Raw genomic sequence first — 15380 nt, 5'->3', positions numbered from 1 at the left:
ATAAACATTTTTTTTTCTCCTTATAATAAGCTTGGTCTACTAAAAACAATAAACCATAAATTGCTTTTAAACAAGTTTAATCAAGTTATAAGTTTATCAAAACACCCTTCTTATTACAAATGTTCCTTCATCCCAAGAACCAAATATGCAAGACTTTAGAAATGGATTGAGAGAGAAGAAAATGGTACTAAAGGGTTAGATGGGGTGTGTTATTATTACCTAAGTTGAGCCCAATTTATTTTGGTTTATAAACTTGGGCAAATTTCACATATAACAAACAAAAAATTCATATTTGTATACTTTAACAAAGTTTGAATAACTGCGCTCCATAGCAAACATATAAATGTATAATTCGCTATACATATACAACTGTATAATTCGTTGGCCTAAATTGTATAGTTCGTTGGCCTCGCTATACATATACAATTGTATGATTCGCTGGCTTAAATTGTATAATTCGCTGACCTATTCCGTTGCAATTGTATAATTCGCTGGCTTATTTCGCTGCAATATGTGTATAAATTTTGCTTTGCATAAAATTGAATCGAAGTAAAATGTTTGTATATTGTATAATTATAAGTGTATAGGAAGAAAATATATGTTTTTCTCTCGCTTTATACAAAAACAGAAACACAATTTATACATTTCTGTTGTATAAAGCGAGAGAAAATTGTATTTCACTGCAATTGTATAATTCGTTGGCCTTTTTCGCTGCAATATTTGTATAAAATTTGCATTTGTATACAATTGAATCGAAGTAAAATGTTTGTAAATTGTATAATTAAGTGTATAACACGAAGATATATGTTTTTGCATGTGTATATTCAATTTTCTCTTGCTTTATACAAAATAGAAACACAATTTATACACTTCTGTTGTATAAAGCGAGAGAGGCGAGCAGAGGGAGAGTTTTGGGAGAGAGGCGACTGGCAAACTTTGGCAAATGTTTGATATGGGGCACAATTAAAGTAGCTACTCCATTTATTTTAAATTATTAATTCGTTATTATATACAATTATCCCTATAAAGTTTTAGACAAAGCAACAACAATATTATGGGCCTAAAACATATTACTCGAAACCTCCAACCTTGTGATGAAATTACACTTGTAAATCTTCTAGGTATTGTTACTTTTAACTAGAAAAAATGTAATTCAACCATGATTATATGCACAAATTGTAGAAAAATAATAACATGTTTTGAAGTGTTTTGACTGTATCAACTATTCTATATAGTATAGCGTATGGAAGTTGCATGTGATAATTGTATATATCAAGACTCAATCAGTAGTTATTAGCCTTTATTTTCTTTTACATATATAGTCAATAAATGAGAAAATTGAAAAGACATGGGTAGATCCATGATGTTTTATGCAAGTATTATCATTTGTGGTCTAAAGAAGAAATATTTTTTTTGGGTTGAAATTGAAAAGACATGGGTAGATCCATGATGTTTTATGGGAGCATGATCATAACATGTGTATAAACCAGTTAGCACATGGAATGTTGCTGTCTCTACTCTTCAAACATATAAAAATTGACACGAGTGAACACTTCATCCATACATTCAATTCTCCTTGACATCACGACAAACATCTCTAAACTTTTTTCTATATTTATTTCTCAAAATAATTTTTTGTTTTATCTCATAAATGTCAACCGCATTTTAAAGCTGAAATATATAAATGTTAACACATTGTTCGGAGGGTTTCTATGTATTATTTTATAATATATCGTATTACATTTGAATGATATCATTGTAATGAATATAACATTACCATTCTCCTTTAATTACATAATGTCAAAATGAGAAATCTATTAGGTATAAAGTAGAGTTATTATAAAAAGGTCGAATAAAGATGAAATATAACTATTAAACAATAAATAAAGACAAAATGAGAAAGAAACTATTAAGGTAATATGCAAGCACACCAAATATGAAACTTTTCATAATTATCTAATGCTGAATTTTAACTACACAATACAATAAAATTTAAGTAACAATAAATATAAATATTGTATTTAAACTAACAGTACAACATAATATAACGAGACAAATTTATAAATGAGTAGAAACGAATAAATATTTTATATATTTCACTAAGATAATTAAGGAAAAAAATCTTATTTTAGATTAGCATGCCTACTAATTACGCCCTAATCAAACGACAAAGCGGTCTGCTACTACTACTAATGGCTGGCCAAAAGGAAGATTAAATTTTAAAAATTTGACATAAATATAATTACAAGATGTGACATAACATGGGTGAGATTTTGGTGTTTTCCCATTTTAATAGGCAGTTGAAAAAAAAAATAGATAATGAGAATTATGGTAGGTACCAAATTTTTGTGGCCCAAGTTTAATGCTTGAATAATTCAAGAGTAGTAATGAGAAGATTGCTTTAGAGGTGAACGAAGAAGTAAAAAAAGAAAAAAAGAGGCTAATAAATGGCCATCATATTTCAAAAGTAATATTGATTGTGAAGTCCTTAAATTACAAGACAACATCACATGGCATAAATTCAATTATTATTGTTATGCATTTTAATTAATCAAACAATATTGAATATGGTAGGGGACCTTCTTCAATTAATTTGCAATCTAAAATTAGACCCTTTATTATCATACCTTATAAAGCAATAACATTTAATTAATTGTACCTAGCTTCCTCTTCTTCTTTTTTTCATTTTTTTGGAAAATAAGAAAGGGATGGAAATTAGTACATAATTAATTACCAACGAATATAAAGAGAGAAGGGAAAATTATAATTTCGGGGTCCTATAAAGTAGAAAAATAATGTAAATAAGGATCCACAAATTCTGTTTGAGATATAAACAGGGAGGAAATAGTTTATCTTTTTAAATATAATTTTTTTTATATAATAATTAAAATAAAAGGAAAGTCGTTGGAGTACTTTCTTTCCCCTAATTCTCTTTGCCTTGCTTTCAAAAGTACATGGTATTTATTAAGCAAAGAGGACATAGCAATTTTTTATGAAAATTGGTGTTTTAAGTTTATCAAATTCTAAAAAGTTTAACATTTTCGAAGTTCCAAAATGATTTTCTTTCGCAAAGTTATTAGGAGAAAATGGAACCAAAAAAAAGTTATTAGATTTAAATTCAAACATTATAGCGTATTGACCTTTAATTATTTAAGCATTATCATGACATTAAAAAGATTATGATGACATGTCCTTTGAATACTTTTTGTTACTTAACTATGTGCATTTAATATATTGATTTTATTTTGTGTAAATATTAAATGGAAATAAGTTTTTACTGGTCCTCTCATCTTTAATTAGAAAATTTCTACTACAAAAAAAATCTTAATAGAAAATACAACAATTTCAAAAGCCTGTTTGGATTGAAAAATAATAATTTTTAAGTCAGAAAATAAAAATAGAAAACGTGCTACTCTTGATTTATTTTAAGTTATTTTTAACTTTATCAAACACTCTTAAAAACTAAAATTAACTTTAAAATATATTTAATCAACTTTTAAAGCGGACTCTAACCACAAAAGTACCAGCTAGGTAAAATATACTTGCCTGATAATTTTTTCTTAAAAAAAGTAACCTCACCCTATTTTTTCATGCTTGTTAATCATTCACCATACACTATTTTAATTTCATAACAAAAAAGAAAATGAAAGAACAAATGACTTCTGTATACTGAAGTAACCAACAAAACATTGGCGCCAATCTAGGTCAAAATTTCACACAGTTTAAAAGTAACCAGATCTCTAGGTGGGTTGGGGGCTAATCCAAGAGTGAGTTTAGTCACAATAATATAATAGAATAAATATTTATAATCAACATTTTAATTTCTAAGTACTTTTCGATAACATCAAAAAAAAATCAATGATCACTAATTTTTTTTCTTAATAGTGATGTCTAAATATAATCCAAATTACAAAAGCAAAATCCAAACAAATCACTAAACATACTGAAAATTCGGCGCTTATGTCTCTGTAACTAAAATAATTATGTCTTTTTCTTGAAAGATTCCATCCCTTTATTTAGATGACATTTTTTGTCTTTTAACTTTATATTTATTTAATTTTCTTAAGCGTGGCCAACAGACAAACCTTTCTTAATTAACCGAAAATATATATAATTCTCCAATAAACAAATACTCTTAATGACACTATCAATTATAGCAGACAACAAAAGTCATCAAATTAAAAAAAAAAGTCTTTCATGGAAAAATTAGTTTGAAGAATTTACTTTTCTTTAGGGCCCCCATTGGCAGTTTCTTAAAAGCTTTTTAGGAAGTTGTTGGAAATTTAGACCAAAAATTATTATTTGTATACAATCACCACCAAAGTCTAAAAAGCATAACTTAATGCACAAATTAAGTGGGAGGGACTACCAATTTTATTTATTTTTGGACTTTTTTCCCCATTCACATTACTCACAAGACTAAAAAGTGTCATAATATTCAAATATGTTTCACGAGAAATTGTTTGAAAATTGAAATTAACAAACCTAAAGCAAGAGTTTTTCTAATATGAATAGTTTCGTTTCAAGACTAAGAAAATCACTCAAAAATGTGTGGTTTATTAATTAATTTTACGTTGTGGTGTGGCATAAAATGAAATCAAGTAAATTTTAAAAAAAAATATAAGCATCGACGATTTGATTAGTTTTGATATTTTACTTAAATAGTATCCTCCTTCATTTTTACTCGAAAATTCAAAATTTTTACTCTATGAATATTTTTTAAAAGGGTACTTTTTAGTAATAAATGTTTGATACTGTGAATTTAAATTATTTGAGTTATTAGTGAATTGCAAATAACGGATAATTATTTATCTTCGATATGAATAACACAATTATTTAAGAGAAGTACAATATAAGTTCCTATCAATGTCTACATTTTGGCATTGTAAGAGCACATGCACGAATTAAACATTACAAAATTTATTGTACTGCTCCACACCAAAAATTTAGTCATGAAAGTTTTAGCTTTTAAATAATTTGATTATTTTTGTGTGAAATTTAACTCTAAAAAATATAAATAAAATTAATATAAGATACATTAAATACTTTATTCATGAGCTTAAATCCCAGCCACTGTTAGTAGTTGGGTCTCCATCTCCTAAACATACGAAATATTACTTCATAAAATATGATGATTTTGAATTGTGAAGAAATAATTAAAAATTGTTAATTTTAAATTAAAAATTTTTAATTTTAAATCTTTTTCAAAGAGTTAAATATTAAAATACATAAATTTAAATTTAATCGCAGTGCTGATTATGGATAAGAAAAAAGTAGCTCGATTAATAGAGGAGCCGAAAATTTTTAAGGCCGTTAGGCTATTAACTGTCAATTTGATCATCTCTTTCCATGTTTAATGTGAACCCCACCCCCATGTAGTCTACTAGAGACTCTACAGTCATCACTAAAAAAGCAAAAAGCAACAAGCAAAGGCTGACCATTCTTCAATTTTTCTCTCTCCAATTTGTGCCCTTTTTTTTCTCTCCACAACTCGCGCCATCATTCAAGGACACATTTCACTCAACTCTCACTCCTTTAACTTTCCCCCCTTCAACTTCACCACCACCAACATTGTCTTCTTCGGGTTCTCTTTTTCTTGAAATTTTTGGTAAAGTTTTCATCTTTTTCTCATTCTGTATAGCTATGAACTTAATTTCTTGATTATTATCTTTTGTGTTCAGTGCATTCTTTTGGTTCTTGGAAAATGGTAATGGTTTTTTTTTTTGTTAAAGAAAATTATGGGTGCCCATATCTGGAATGTTAGGTTTTATCCTCTAGTTATGGTTCTGTTTTGGCTACTTAGTGACTGACAAGATCTTTTTTTTTTAGTATTATGTTAGGAAATAAGAGATTCAAGTGTTCTTGGTTTATGATTTCTCAGGCCCCTCTGCTTAATTTACTTGTATATTTAGCTTTTGATTCCCCAAGAGAAATAGCATGTTATTTCATTGTTTCTGAATTCTGTTTTTTCCTTTTTTGAGGGGGTGGGAAGGGGATTTGGCAATAAAGAATTGTTCTTCTCTATTCTCTTTGTGAAAGGCTTTAAAGGGGCATTTTTTAATCAATAGTATTGGTTTTGTAGTTTCATTTAATTTTGATTAGTGCAATTTTGAATCTGAGGTGTTCAATGTAGTACTTAGTTCTGTATGGAGATAGGTTGTTCATCAGTTTTCATTCTTGAAACTGTATTTTGATTTCTTGAATTCTCTATTTTATAGTGATTTCCTGAAGATTTGGAAGGCATATAAGCCATTGTTAATTGCTAATTTTGTTTCGGAGGGAAGGGAATAGAGGTTTTTTTAGTTGAACAGACAAATGGCGAAAAAGCAGCTGGATTTCAATGCACCTCTTTTATCTGTGAGGAAAATAGCATCATCTTTAGCTCCCAATGAGAGGGCATTAAATAAAAAGACTGAAGATAAGGTACCACCAAATCGACAACAATCACTACCTGTCAAAAAATCAGATTGGGAATTGAGTGAGGTGACTAAACCGGTAGCTGTTCCATTTGTGTGGGAAAAGATCCCTGGAAGACCAAAAGATGACAATGAAGCTCGAACTAGCCTCCGTGTGGAGCGTTCAAGTAGTCCTAGGCTTCCTCCAGGAAGATTGCCAGAGACTGTTCGGTTCTATTCGGGTGAAAGGCCTCGTACTCATAACATTTACAGGTCTCCAGCTGAAGGAATTCCTTGGATGGATCATGCAGCTTTACTGGATAGCCTGGTGGAAAGTATATACACAAGAGGAGATAGAGAAAGTGAGGATGATGATTATTCTGATGGTCCTGAAACAATGTCACCTACCGAATCCTTATCCTTGAACTGCAGTGTCAGTGGTCTGAGTGGACATCAAACTTCAGATTTGCAACCATCCGGAACCTTTTCCATTGACTCCCAAACTAGAGACTTTATGATGAATCGATTCTTGCCTGCAGCAAAAGCTGTTGTGTTGGAGACGCCTCAATATGTTCATAAAAAACCAGTCTCTGCTGAACAACCGATGCCAGTCAAAAAACTAGTCCCCGTGGAACGAAAACCTTTGGTTAAGCCATTGGAGTCTAATCCTGTCTCATATTATAGCAGCCATCCAGCTGATGCAGGAAGTGAAACTGAAGATGATGTGCCTGAGAATTCAGACAAAAAGCCAAGTAAAGGGTGGAAATTTTTCCCTCGGATTTGTGTGAAGAATTCTCTGTGCCTATTAAATCCACTGCCAGGACTGAAAGTGAAGACACGTGCTCCGACACCCTCGCCTCAAGCAGTAAAGAGAGTTTCAGGAACGAAACCAAAGATGGCCCAGAGTCCCACATCTTATGCTCATGAAGTCAAGAAATTAACTAGAAAAGCTTATAGTGGTCCTCTTGAGAAGGTAATAATCATAGTAACAGTTTCTTTTTGTCCTAAGATTAATAAGATTTGTGTTTGTTTCTAACGATCAGGTTCTTTGCAGAATGCTTGTGATACAATAAATAAACAAAGATTTCATTCTGGAGTACTGTCTCGCGAGCTGTACAAAGCTGATAATAGAAGTTTGTCCGGGCAGCTGTCTAACCCAAACGACTCATGTAAGCTAGTTGGAATCTCCCCTGGCAGGCGTTCAAGAAGTGGGGCTATATCTCCTTATCGAAATGTAGCACCCCCATCTCCATTCAATGAGGGTACAAGGTTTCTTGGTGTGCCAAAGGAAATGGAGAGTCTTTGGGCTAGTCGCTTTGATTCATTCCGCAAAGGTTGCTACACTGTCAAGGACAAAGCAGTACCCCAGAGAATGGGCACGGGAAAGTTTTTTGATTCGCCTAGTGAAGTAGTTGAGAAAACCTTGTACATAGATTCTGTAGCTAATGTGCGAATTTCAGCCCCTAACGCTGCTTCTTTGAAACCCAAGGGAATAGTGAACTCCCCGGATAAGAATATGAAAACTCTGGTTGAAAACAGAAAAGTGCTTGAAAACTTGGCTGCCATGTCTCCTATTCAAGGTGCCAGGCACACAGATGTTCTAGAGAAAAATAGCAAACAGATTGTTGAAAAGGAGTTTTCCCTTGATTTGATTGAAGCTTCTTCCATTTCCATATCAACACACAAAGGTCCTGCTGATCAAGAGCTTTTGAAACTAAAGCAAAATGTTGATACAGTATCTGGAGCCTTAGAGTCTTCAAAAGTTCATCCTTGTGGAAATTTAGGTACAGAGAATGAAGATAACCAAAATGCAAAAGACTCAAAAGATTCTAACCTTAACTCCTTGGATTCTACTTTACCACCACCATTACCTAAATCTCCCTCTGAGTCTTGGCTTTGGCGCACGCTGCCTTCCATTCCTCTGAGAACCCCATTCTTGAGTTTTAACTCTAAGAAGCAGAATCAGAAGTCCCACACTGATGGTACCAAGTGGGAGACCATCGTGAAAACTTCTAATTTGCATAAGGATCATGTCCGTTACTCTGAGGTAATCTCCTTTCAATCTTTTAAAAGTTTTCTGTAGCAAATTTTGATGTTTGAGAAACTGGAGTTACTATTTTTGCTCCATTTTGTTTGAACAGGAACTATACACTCTTGGTTCTTGTCAGCAGAGCAAATCTTGAAGATGGATCATCCATTGAGATTGAAACATCTTGTTTCTTTCGGTATAGCTTCATTGCTATCCTGAAACTACATTTCATTCCTCCTGGAATTTCCTTGTCACTATTTTAGTCTAGGTATACAAGGAACTTCTTTTTCCTATTCCACCGCAAAAGATTACTTGGTTTTGATGGTGGTCATTGTTGTAATTTTCAATATTGACATAGTAGTGGGCATGAGAATTGCTGAGTTTTTTGTGTTGATGAAAACCAGCCCTTGCCTTGAGATACGAATGAATGACATTTGATTCTATATGAAATTCTGGTATAGTATTGTTTTTTCATATTGTGGCCTTGAAGTAAAAATCTTTAGCTTTTCTGGTAATATTTGATTCAATTCTTCATCTTTTTGTCCATTAAATGAGCTAGCTCACCAATATATAACATTATTACAAGAAAAAGCTTAGTAGTAGTCCTAACCTTTTATCTGAAACAGGCTCGATTAACGGAGTTACAAGGTTATACCATGTTTGGTGGAAGAATAGCTTCATCCCATGTTCAGAGTCAAGGTCTTAAAAGAGGAATTCAGGATTTAGGGTCGGGACTCGGGAGTTATGTTTAGAGTATGCATACATTTTTTCAAAAAATTCATGTGTCTATATGATACATGTCGAAAACCACGAGTGCACTTGAGTTTGAACCTGCAGTCAATAGCCTCCCTCCATCGCCTAGACTCGAGATATGCTTACACTATGTAATTGGTTGATGCAATAATACTGAGGTGTTTAAGTTTCGGAAAAATCTAGGTCTATTTATGCATATGAGAGAACACCTTGGTCAAGAGTTAGAACCTTAAATTTACTTGGTACGCTGGATAAAGTGAGATATTTCATGATTATCATTGCGATTAGATTTATACTCTATTGGGTTGATGAGATAATTTTATCTTGTCGACCAAACACACAAATCTAATCCAAACTTAATCTTTGAGATACTCCATCCAACTTGGAATTATTTATTCTACATGGGAGGTGGGGTATAATTTCAAGACTATAGTCCCGCGATAATTTAGTTTCCATTCCAAACGACCCCTATGAGCTTTGAGTGGCTTCACAAAGGAAAGGGAACTGTCGGGGCCTAACATGAGTCTAGGCCCAGTCCTCAGTCAACCTATGCCAGCCCAGGTGGGATTGGATCTTATCCAAGCCCAATCCACTGGACACTTCAAATTCCTCATTCTCTTCGTCTTTGCCTTTGTATTTCAAGAAATTAAAACTATCTCACAGAATAAGAGAAATTTCGAACAGAAATTATACACTTAAATAAAAAATACATTACTCAACTTCACAATTTACCAATACCTTAGATTGAAAGAAAGAAAGAACGAAAGAGAGCTAGAGAAGACAAAGCAAACTACAAAAATAATAACTATGCCAGTCTTAAATAAGTCAAGATTAGCTATATGAATCCACATTTGATCGGGAAAAAAAAAGAAGAAGAAGAATATCCTCATTTCATCATTTAAGTTAAGAGAAAGAAGACTACACTACTCTAAAAATGATCTTTGTAGTATTATCTTAATTGCCGCTATACATATATATATATTTTAAAACAATTAACACTCATTAATTTATAAATATTCTTAAAATTTATAGCGACACTAGATCCAATAACAATTTACTAATACCGCTAAAAACATTTTTTATTATTGTGCATATTTATTATCGGTAAAAATTATTTATCATATCCACACGTGTTGTTTCTCTCTTACCACTCTTCCCTTTATATTCTGTCCAGCCCAATAACACTGTCAGAGTGTTGCAGAGTGGTACGTACTTATATTACATTTTTTTCAATTAGCAAGTCAAGGAAGCTAAAAATTATTGCTTATGTCTTTACATTATTTCTCTTATTTTGTACGTCGAGAAAGAGTACAATTCCGATTTTAAAGCTTTTAATGATCATTATATTCTCAATTTTTCTTAATTACAACATGCTACTTTAGAATTGACATGATTTGTTCTGGTAAAAATAACTACAAATATATAATTTTTGGTTTTACTTTCTGAAGAAAAGAGAATATTCCCACTCATATTAAATACGTGTAGCAAGATAATTAGTCCATCGTAAATATATAACAAAGAAAAATTAAGAATGAGAGAGCAACTCAAAGTGTATGGTAATTGGATGCGGCCTATAAAGCAAGTACTTAGGAGATCTGACTCCAATTAATTAATGTTAATTAATTGCTTGGTCAGATGTCAAGTACTCACCCTCCTACCTAGGCTGCTATCACTAAACAATAATTAACAACCTAATTAATAATAAAACTTTTGTATGTTTAAGCACTCTAGCTAATTTATTAAGTAGGAAGCTAAAGAGAAAGCATTGTGTTTATATCTGATTGATCCATCCTCTTCTCATTCTTGTCATCTGAGCTTCTGCTTAATCTTAGTTGCAAATCAGGTAACCATTCTTTTTCCTCAAACCCATTCTTGTCTTCTTTCATCTGCAAAGTCAAAATTACCATTAAACTATAATGTCGTATTAATTTTGACAAGATATTTCATGAGTCAATATGGCCGTGAAGGTCATATTTAGAGAAAGGACAAAAAAGGCCCGGACCCCTCCCAAACTTTTAGATGAACTGAATTAGGTTGTTTAAAATGCGTCCAAGTTAACATAAGGAGTACCACCATTAAGTCATACCCATAAAATGAGTAATTTACGAGTCTACTACTTCGATACAAAATTTATAGATGTGATGTTTGAAGTTTCAGATGACTATAATTCAATAACTTTTACTTGAACAACCGATATAAATAACTAAATAGCAAAAGTCAATGGTATCTTTTAAACACCACATATTTGAAGATGTTTCATAGTAAATATTTGCGATTCTTTTTTTAAAAAAATGGATACATGTTAACTAAGATACTTCATGAAATTTTTATGTTAAAATAGATTAAGCTAATAAATAGACACGAGTCATATTTTTACCTCGATCCTGCAAGGTGTCACGAGATTTTGATCAAGGGCATTGTTTCTGCAGTTCCACTTGGAAAATGGTTGTCCCAAATTTTGTTGAAGCAAAAAATGGGAGTTTTTAGCTGTTTTCTCCTCCCACTGATTTGGGATAAACTTTTTCTGTTCAAGAAATTGGGTTGACCTTATTGGCATAACTCCATTTTGTTCAATTACTACTTGTCTTGGTGTTTGCCAGCTCTTCACTCTCAACAAATCTTCCCCTTTTTGAAACTTGCTATTAACTAAACCTCCTTGATTATCGGAAGACCATGACAAGTACCTATATACATTAATTAAATTCTTACTCGTTCGTTTCATTTTACTTGACCCATATTTAAATAGCTACGATAAATTAGTAGTTATCAAATTTAGCGTTCCGAAGCAATATATATAAGTAAAGTTAGTTATATTGTACCTGGAAAATATGTTTTTGGCCTGATATGAGGGTCTTGAAAAGGAATGGGATTTAAGTGCATGGTTATCATAGTTAAAATTCCTTGCTAACACAATAGCACCATTCTTCATCTTGAAATCTTGTATAGGGTTATATCTTTGACCACCTAAGTGGCTTCTAAAGAAATAGCTTCTTCCTTGCATTATGGACCTATTATTACCATGCCCTAACACTGTCAAATGAAATACCATTAATATAGTCAGGGTTCCAGACACCAGGTGAGAAACAAAAAAAGTATTGATGTTGAAAGGAATAAGAATTCGAAAATTAGAAAATAAATGTAGTACCTTGTCCAGATTCATCAAGTTTCTTGCTTCGATACATCTAGATCAAATAAGTAACTTATATTAATTACATTAAGAACAAAACATCAAATTAATATAAATATTTCAATATGACTACCTGTAGATGACTTTTTACATGAGCAATACTTAAACCTCTCACGTTCATCATTTGTAGAACCAACTTAGGTGTGGCTCCTGAAAAAATAAAAAAACTTCATCCTTAAACATTAAATAAATATTTCTCGAATATATATATCTAGTTATCTTTTAGTTGACGTGACAGTATAGATATAGAGACTTACTTTCTTGACCACCAAGTCTTTCAATAGCATGAACAAAAGAACGATGAAGGTCTGGAGTCCAACGTAGCCTTGGCAATTTTGATCGAACATATTGCCTTACATTTTTCTTTTCAACATCACTACTTGTATTATAATTCCCTTCAATTTCTTTCTCATTACTATCTTCCACCTCAATCACTTCTTCTTCCTCTTCGAGTTTCCCTTTGTTGTCTTCATTCAGATTAATGGATGAAGAAGATGCATTTTCCATAATATATTCCACTGAATTATTTTCCTCCATGACTAATTATACGTCTTGTCTTACTCAATTTAATAATGCAAATGCAATTGATCAGTAACAACCCTGCATTGTGTAACATTCATTACAATATATACTAAAATACATGATTGAACTATCTACAATAGAGAATCCCGCGAACCATCGAATCTCTTTGTACGTAAAAGATATGTAAATTAAAAAAAAACTTGGTACATGCAATTTGTTTTCTAGATAGGTATGTATGTGTATGTGTATGTGCATGTGTTATGTGTATGTGTATGTGTGTATTCATATATATTGTAGTGTTGTTTTCTTTATTGAAGAAATTAAAGGGGGGGCCGGGTTGTAGATGATATTCTTGATTTTGTCCCAACATTACTCTACTGGTAACTGACTATAATATATACTCTTATTAAATAATAATAACAACTATAGAATCTAACATATTTAATTTTTACAATGTTTTGTACTTAGTTACAGTCTGTTTTTTTTTTTTTTTTTGTGTGTGTGTCTGTGTGTGCAATAACAATATTGTACTCTTTGCCAGTGGTACAAAATATATAATTCTGACAGTATCAACTGCTAGTTGGAAAATTTGAAGATTGTAAACGGCAAATATCTGCTACTAGAATTTAATGGTAATTTATATTGCTAGTGTTTTATATTATTTCCTATGGAAGTAGTAGATACATGACATAAAGAAATTTTCAGTCAAATAAAGACTGTTGAAGCTGGCAGGTTTCTTTTATGGGACCTGGGGGGTTTACAAAAATTAAAAATCTTGGAGTTTTTCGTGATGATTTTAAAATCCAACGACATTTATTCTTGTTTATTATCCTAAATACTAGGAAACTTTAACTTTGCACTAAACCACCCAAAAAACGAATAGATGTTAGAAGAAGGATCAGACCAGAAGGATCTATTTTATTCTGAATAGTTGTTTCTACAGCTTAAACTTCTAAGTTTCATCAAATAACATCAAGATTCCCTTTTACAACAACATATGTATAAGAGGAAAGAAAAGGAGTAGGTATATAATTAAATTGATTAACCCTAGTTTTTTTCACATAATCCCTAATTTTCATAAAATGCTTATGTTTGTGCTGAAACCATATTAGAATACATCTCTTTGCATCAAGAAGTCTAGCTAATCTAAAGTTAAGAGAAAAAATTATCGATTTTAATCAAATTCTTACATAGTACTGTCAAGATAACAAAATAGAGAAAATTTGTTCAAAAGAAATTAAGAAAAAACAATTACCACCAAGCACATGGAAAAGATAAAAGAACTAAAGAACATAAAGGAGAAGAAACAATTTTAATACCAAACTAGGTAATTAAATAGAACTAGTAATTTATATTCCTAATTAATCAAGATAAAATTAAAAAAAAAAAGTTTTTTCTAGATACAAACCATCAATCAGCTGCTGTCCTTAGTCTCCAAATAATTAAACTTCTATAGACAATCGATGGATCACTTGCTGAAGATGGAGTCAAATGTACCCTAATTTGGCAACGTAACAATAATAGATATGTCTCAGTTTCAAACAAGTTTGATCGATGATCAGATCAACTAGATATATATATGAATCATTATTCTCCCACTGAAAAAATATATATATGAGAAGACAAGAGATTTTTCTTTGGTAGTGGGGTATATGGATGGGAGAAGAAGGTATTGTTTTCTTTTTGGGAGTTGGGAGGTTTTTGTATCATTTAACAATGGAATTAATTTTCAATGCCAATGACTTTCTTTTACTTAGATTAAATGCCAAAATGAATACATTTAATTTTAATAAGAAAATTAGAAGCTTGGACGTAAGACACATGAGTCCACTTGATGCTCATTATAGTGCAATAATTCTGACATTTATATATTAATAAATAAATTATTATTATTATTATTATGGATATAGATGAGACGACTGGTCCTTCGTTTTGGTTGAACTTATTATATCATGTGACTTTGCCGAAAAGTTATTTTATAATCTGTAAAAATCTTTTTTAGACAGTTGTGCTATACCTTCTCATGTGATTATATATATCTTTTAGTTTGACCTTTGTTGAGGACTTTACATTTTGAATGTAATGTAAAGTTGTAAACTAAAATAATTCTTATTTTGTTATGTTTTTTTCTATTTCAGCTAAAAGTCGTATTCATATGGCAATTGTCCAAATAATTACTTTATTTTCTCTATTTTAATTTACTTGATATATTTTAGATTTTAAAATTTAAAAAATTTATATTTAATTGTAATTTTTTCATATATCATTTGAATATTAATTATTGTAACTTAAATTATTTTTTACATGATTTACAAATATATATATTTCGATTTTAATTTTTTTAAAGATTTCATGTACAAAATCACGATCAAACTTAAACTATTTGACTCTCAAGAAATAGAACGTGTCCCTATAAATTGAGACAAAGGCAGTATTTATTATTATTATTACTATTATTATTATTTATTTATTTACTTGACGATGGTGTCTCTTG

The 15380-nt window shown here is 31.1% G+C and overlaps 2 protein-coding genes across 3 annotated transcripts; one reads left to right on the top strand and one right to left on the bottom strand.

Moving 5' to 3' along the window:
- The first annotated feature begins 5408 nt into the window (after positions 1-5408).
- Positions 5409-8898, top strand: LOC101247686 (uncharacterized). Of its 2 annotated transcripts, XM_004232994.5 has the most exons (4): positions 5409-5608; positions 6219-7368; positions 7450-8442; positions 8537-8898. In XM_004232994.5, the coding sequence occupies exons 2-4, from the start codon at positions 6316-6318 to the stop codon at positions 8576-8578; spliced, it is 2088 nt and encodes a 695-aa protein (XP_004233042.1). In that variant the 5' UTR covers positions 5409-5608; positions 6219-6315; the 3' UTR covers positions 8579-8898. The 2 variants fall into 2 exon arrangements, with proteins under 2 accessions (XP_004233042.1, XP_069149719.1); XM_069293618.1 differs by having other exon boundaries at positions 5570-7368.
- A 1705-nt stretch (positions 8899-10603) lies between these two features.
- On the bottom strand, positions 10604-14698 carry LOC101252353 (uncharacterized). Its single transcript, XM_004233011.5, has 7 exons — positions 14295-14698; positions 12622-12964; positions 12438-12514; positions 12323-12359; positions 11997-12207; positions 11555-11861; positions 10604-11063 (listed from the first exon to the last, which is right to left on the bottom strand). Exons 2-7 carry the CDS (start codon positions 12899-12901, stop codon positions 10929-10931), a joined length of 1047 nt encoding a protein of 348 aa, XP_004233059.1. The 5' UTR covers positions 12902-12964; positions 14295-14698; the 3' UTR covers positions 10604-10928.
- Positions 14699-15380: the final 682 nt, after the last annotated feature.

The sequence above is a fragment of the Solanum lycopersicum genome, chromosome 2, assembly GCF_036512215.1.
Source record: "Solanum lycopersicum chromosome 2, SLM_r2.1".
Taxonomy (NCBI): Eukaryota; Viridiplantae; Streptophyta; class Magnoliopsida; order Solanales; family Solanaceae; genus Solanum; species Solanum lycopersicum.
This window is presented reverse-complemented; position numbering and strand designations above follow the sequence as displayed.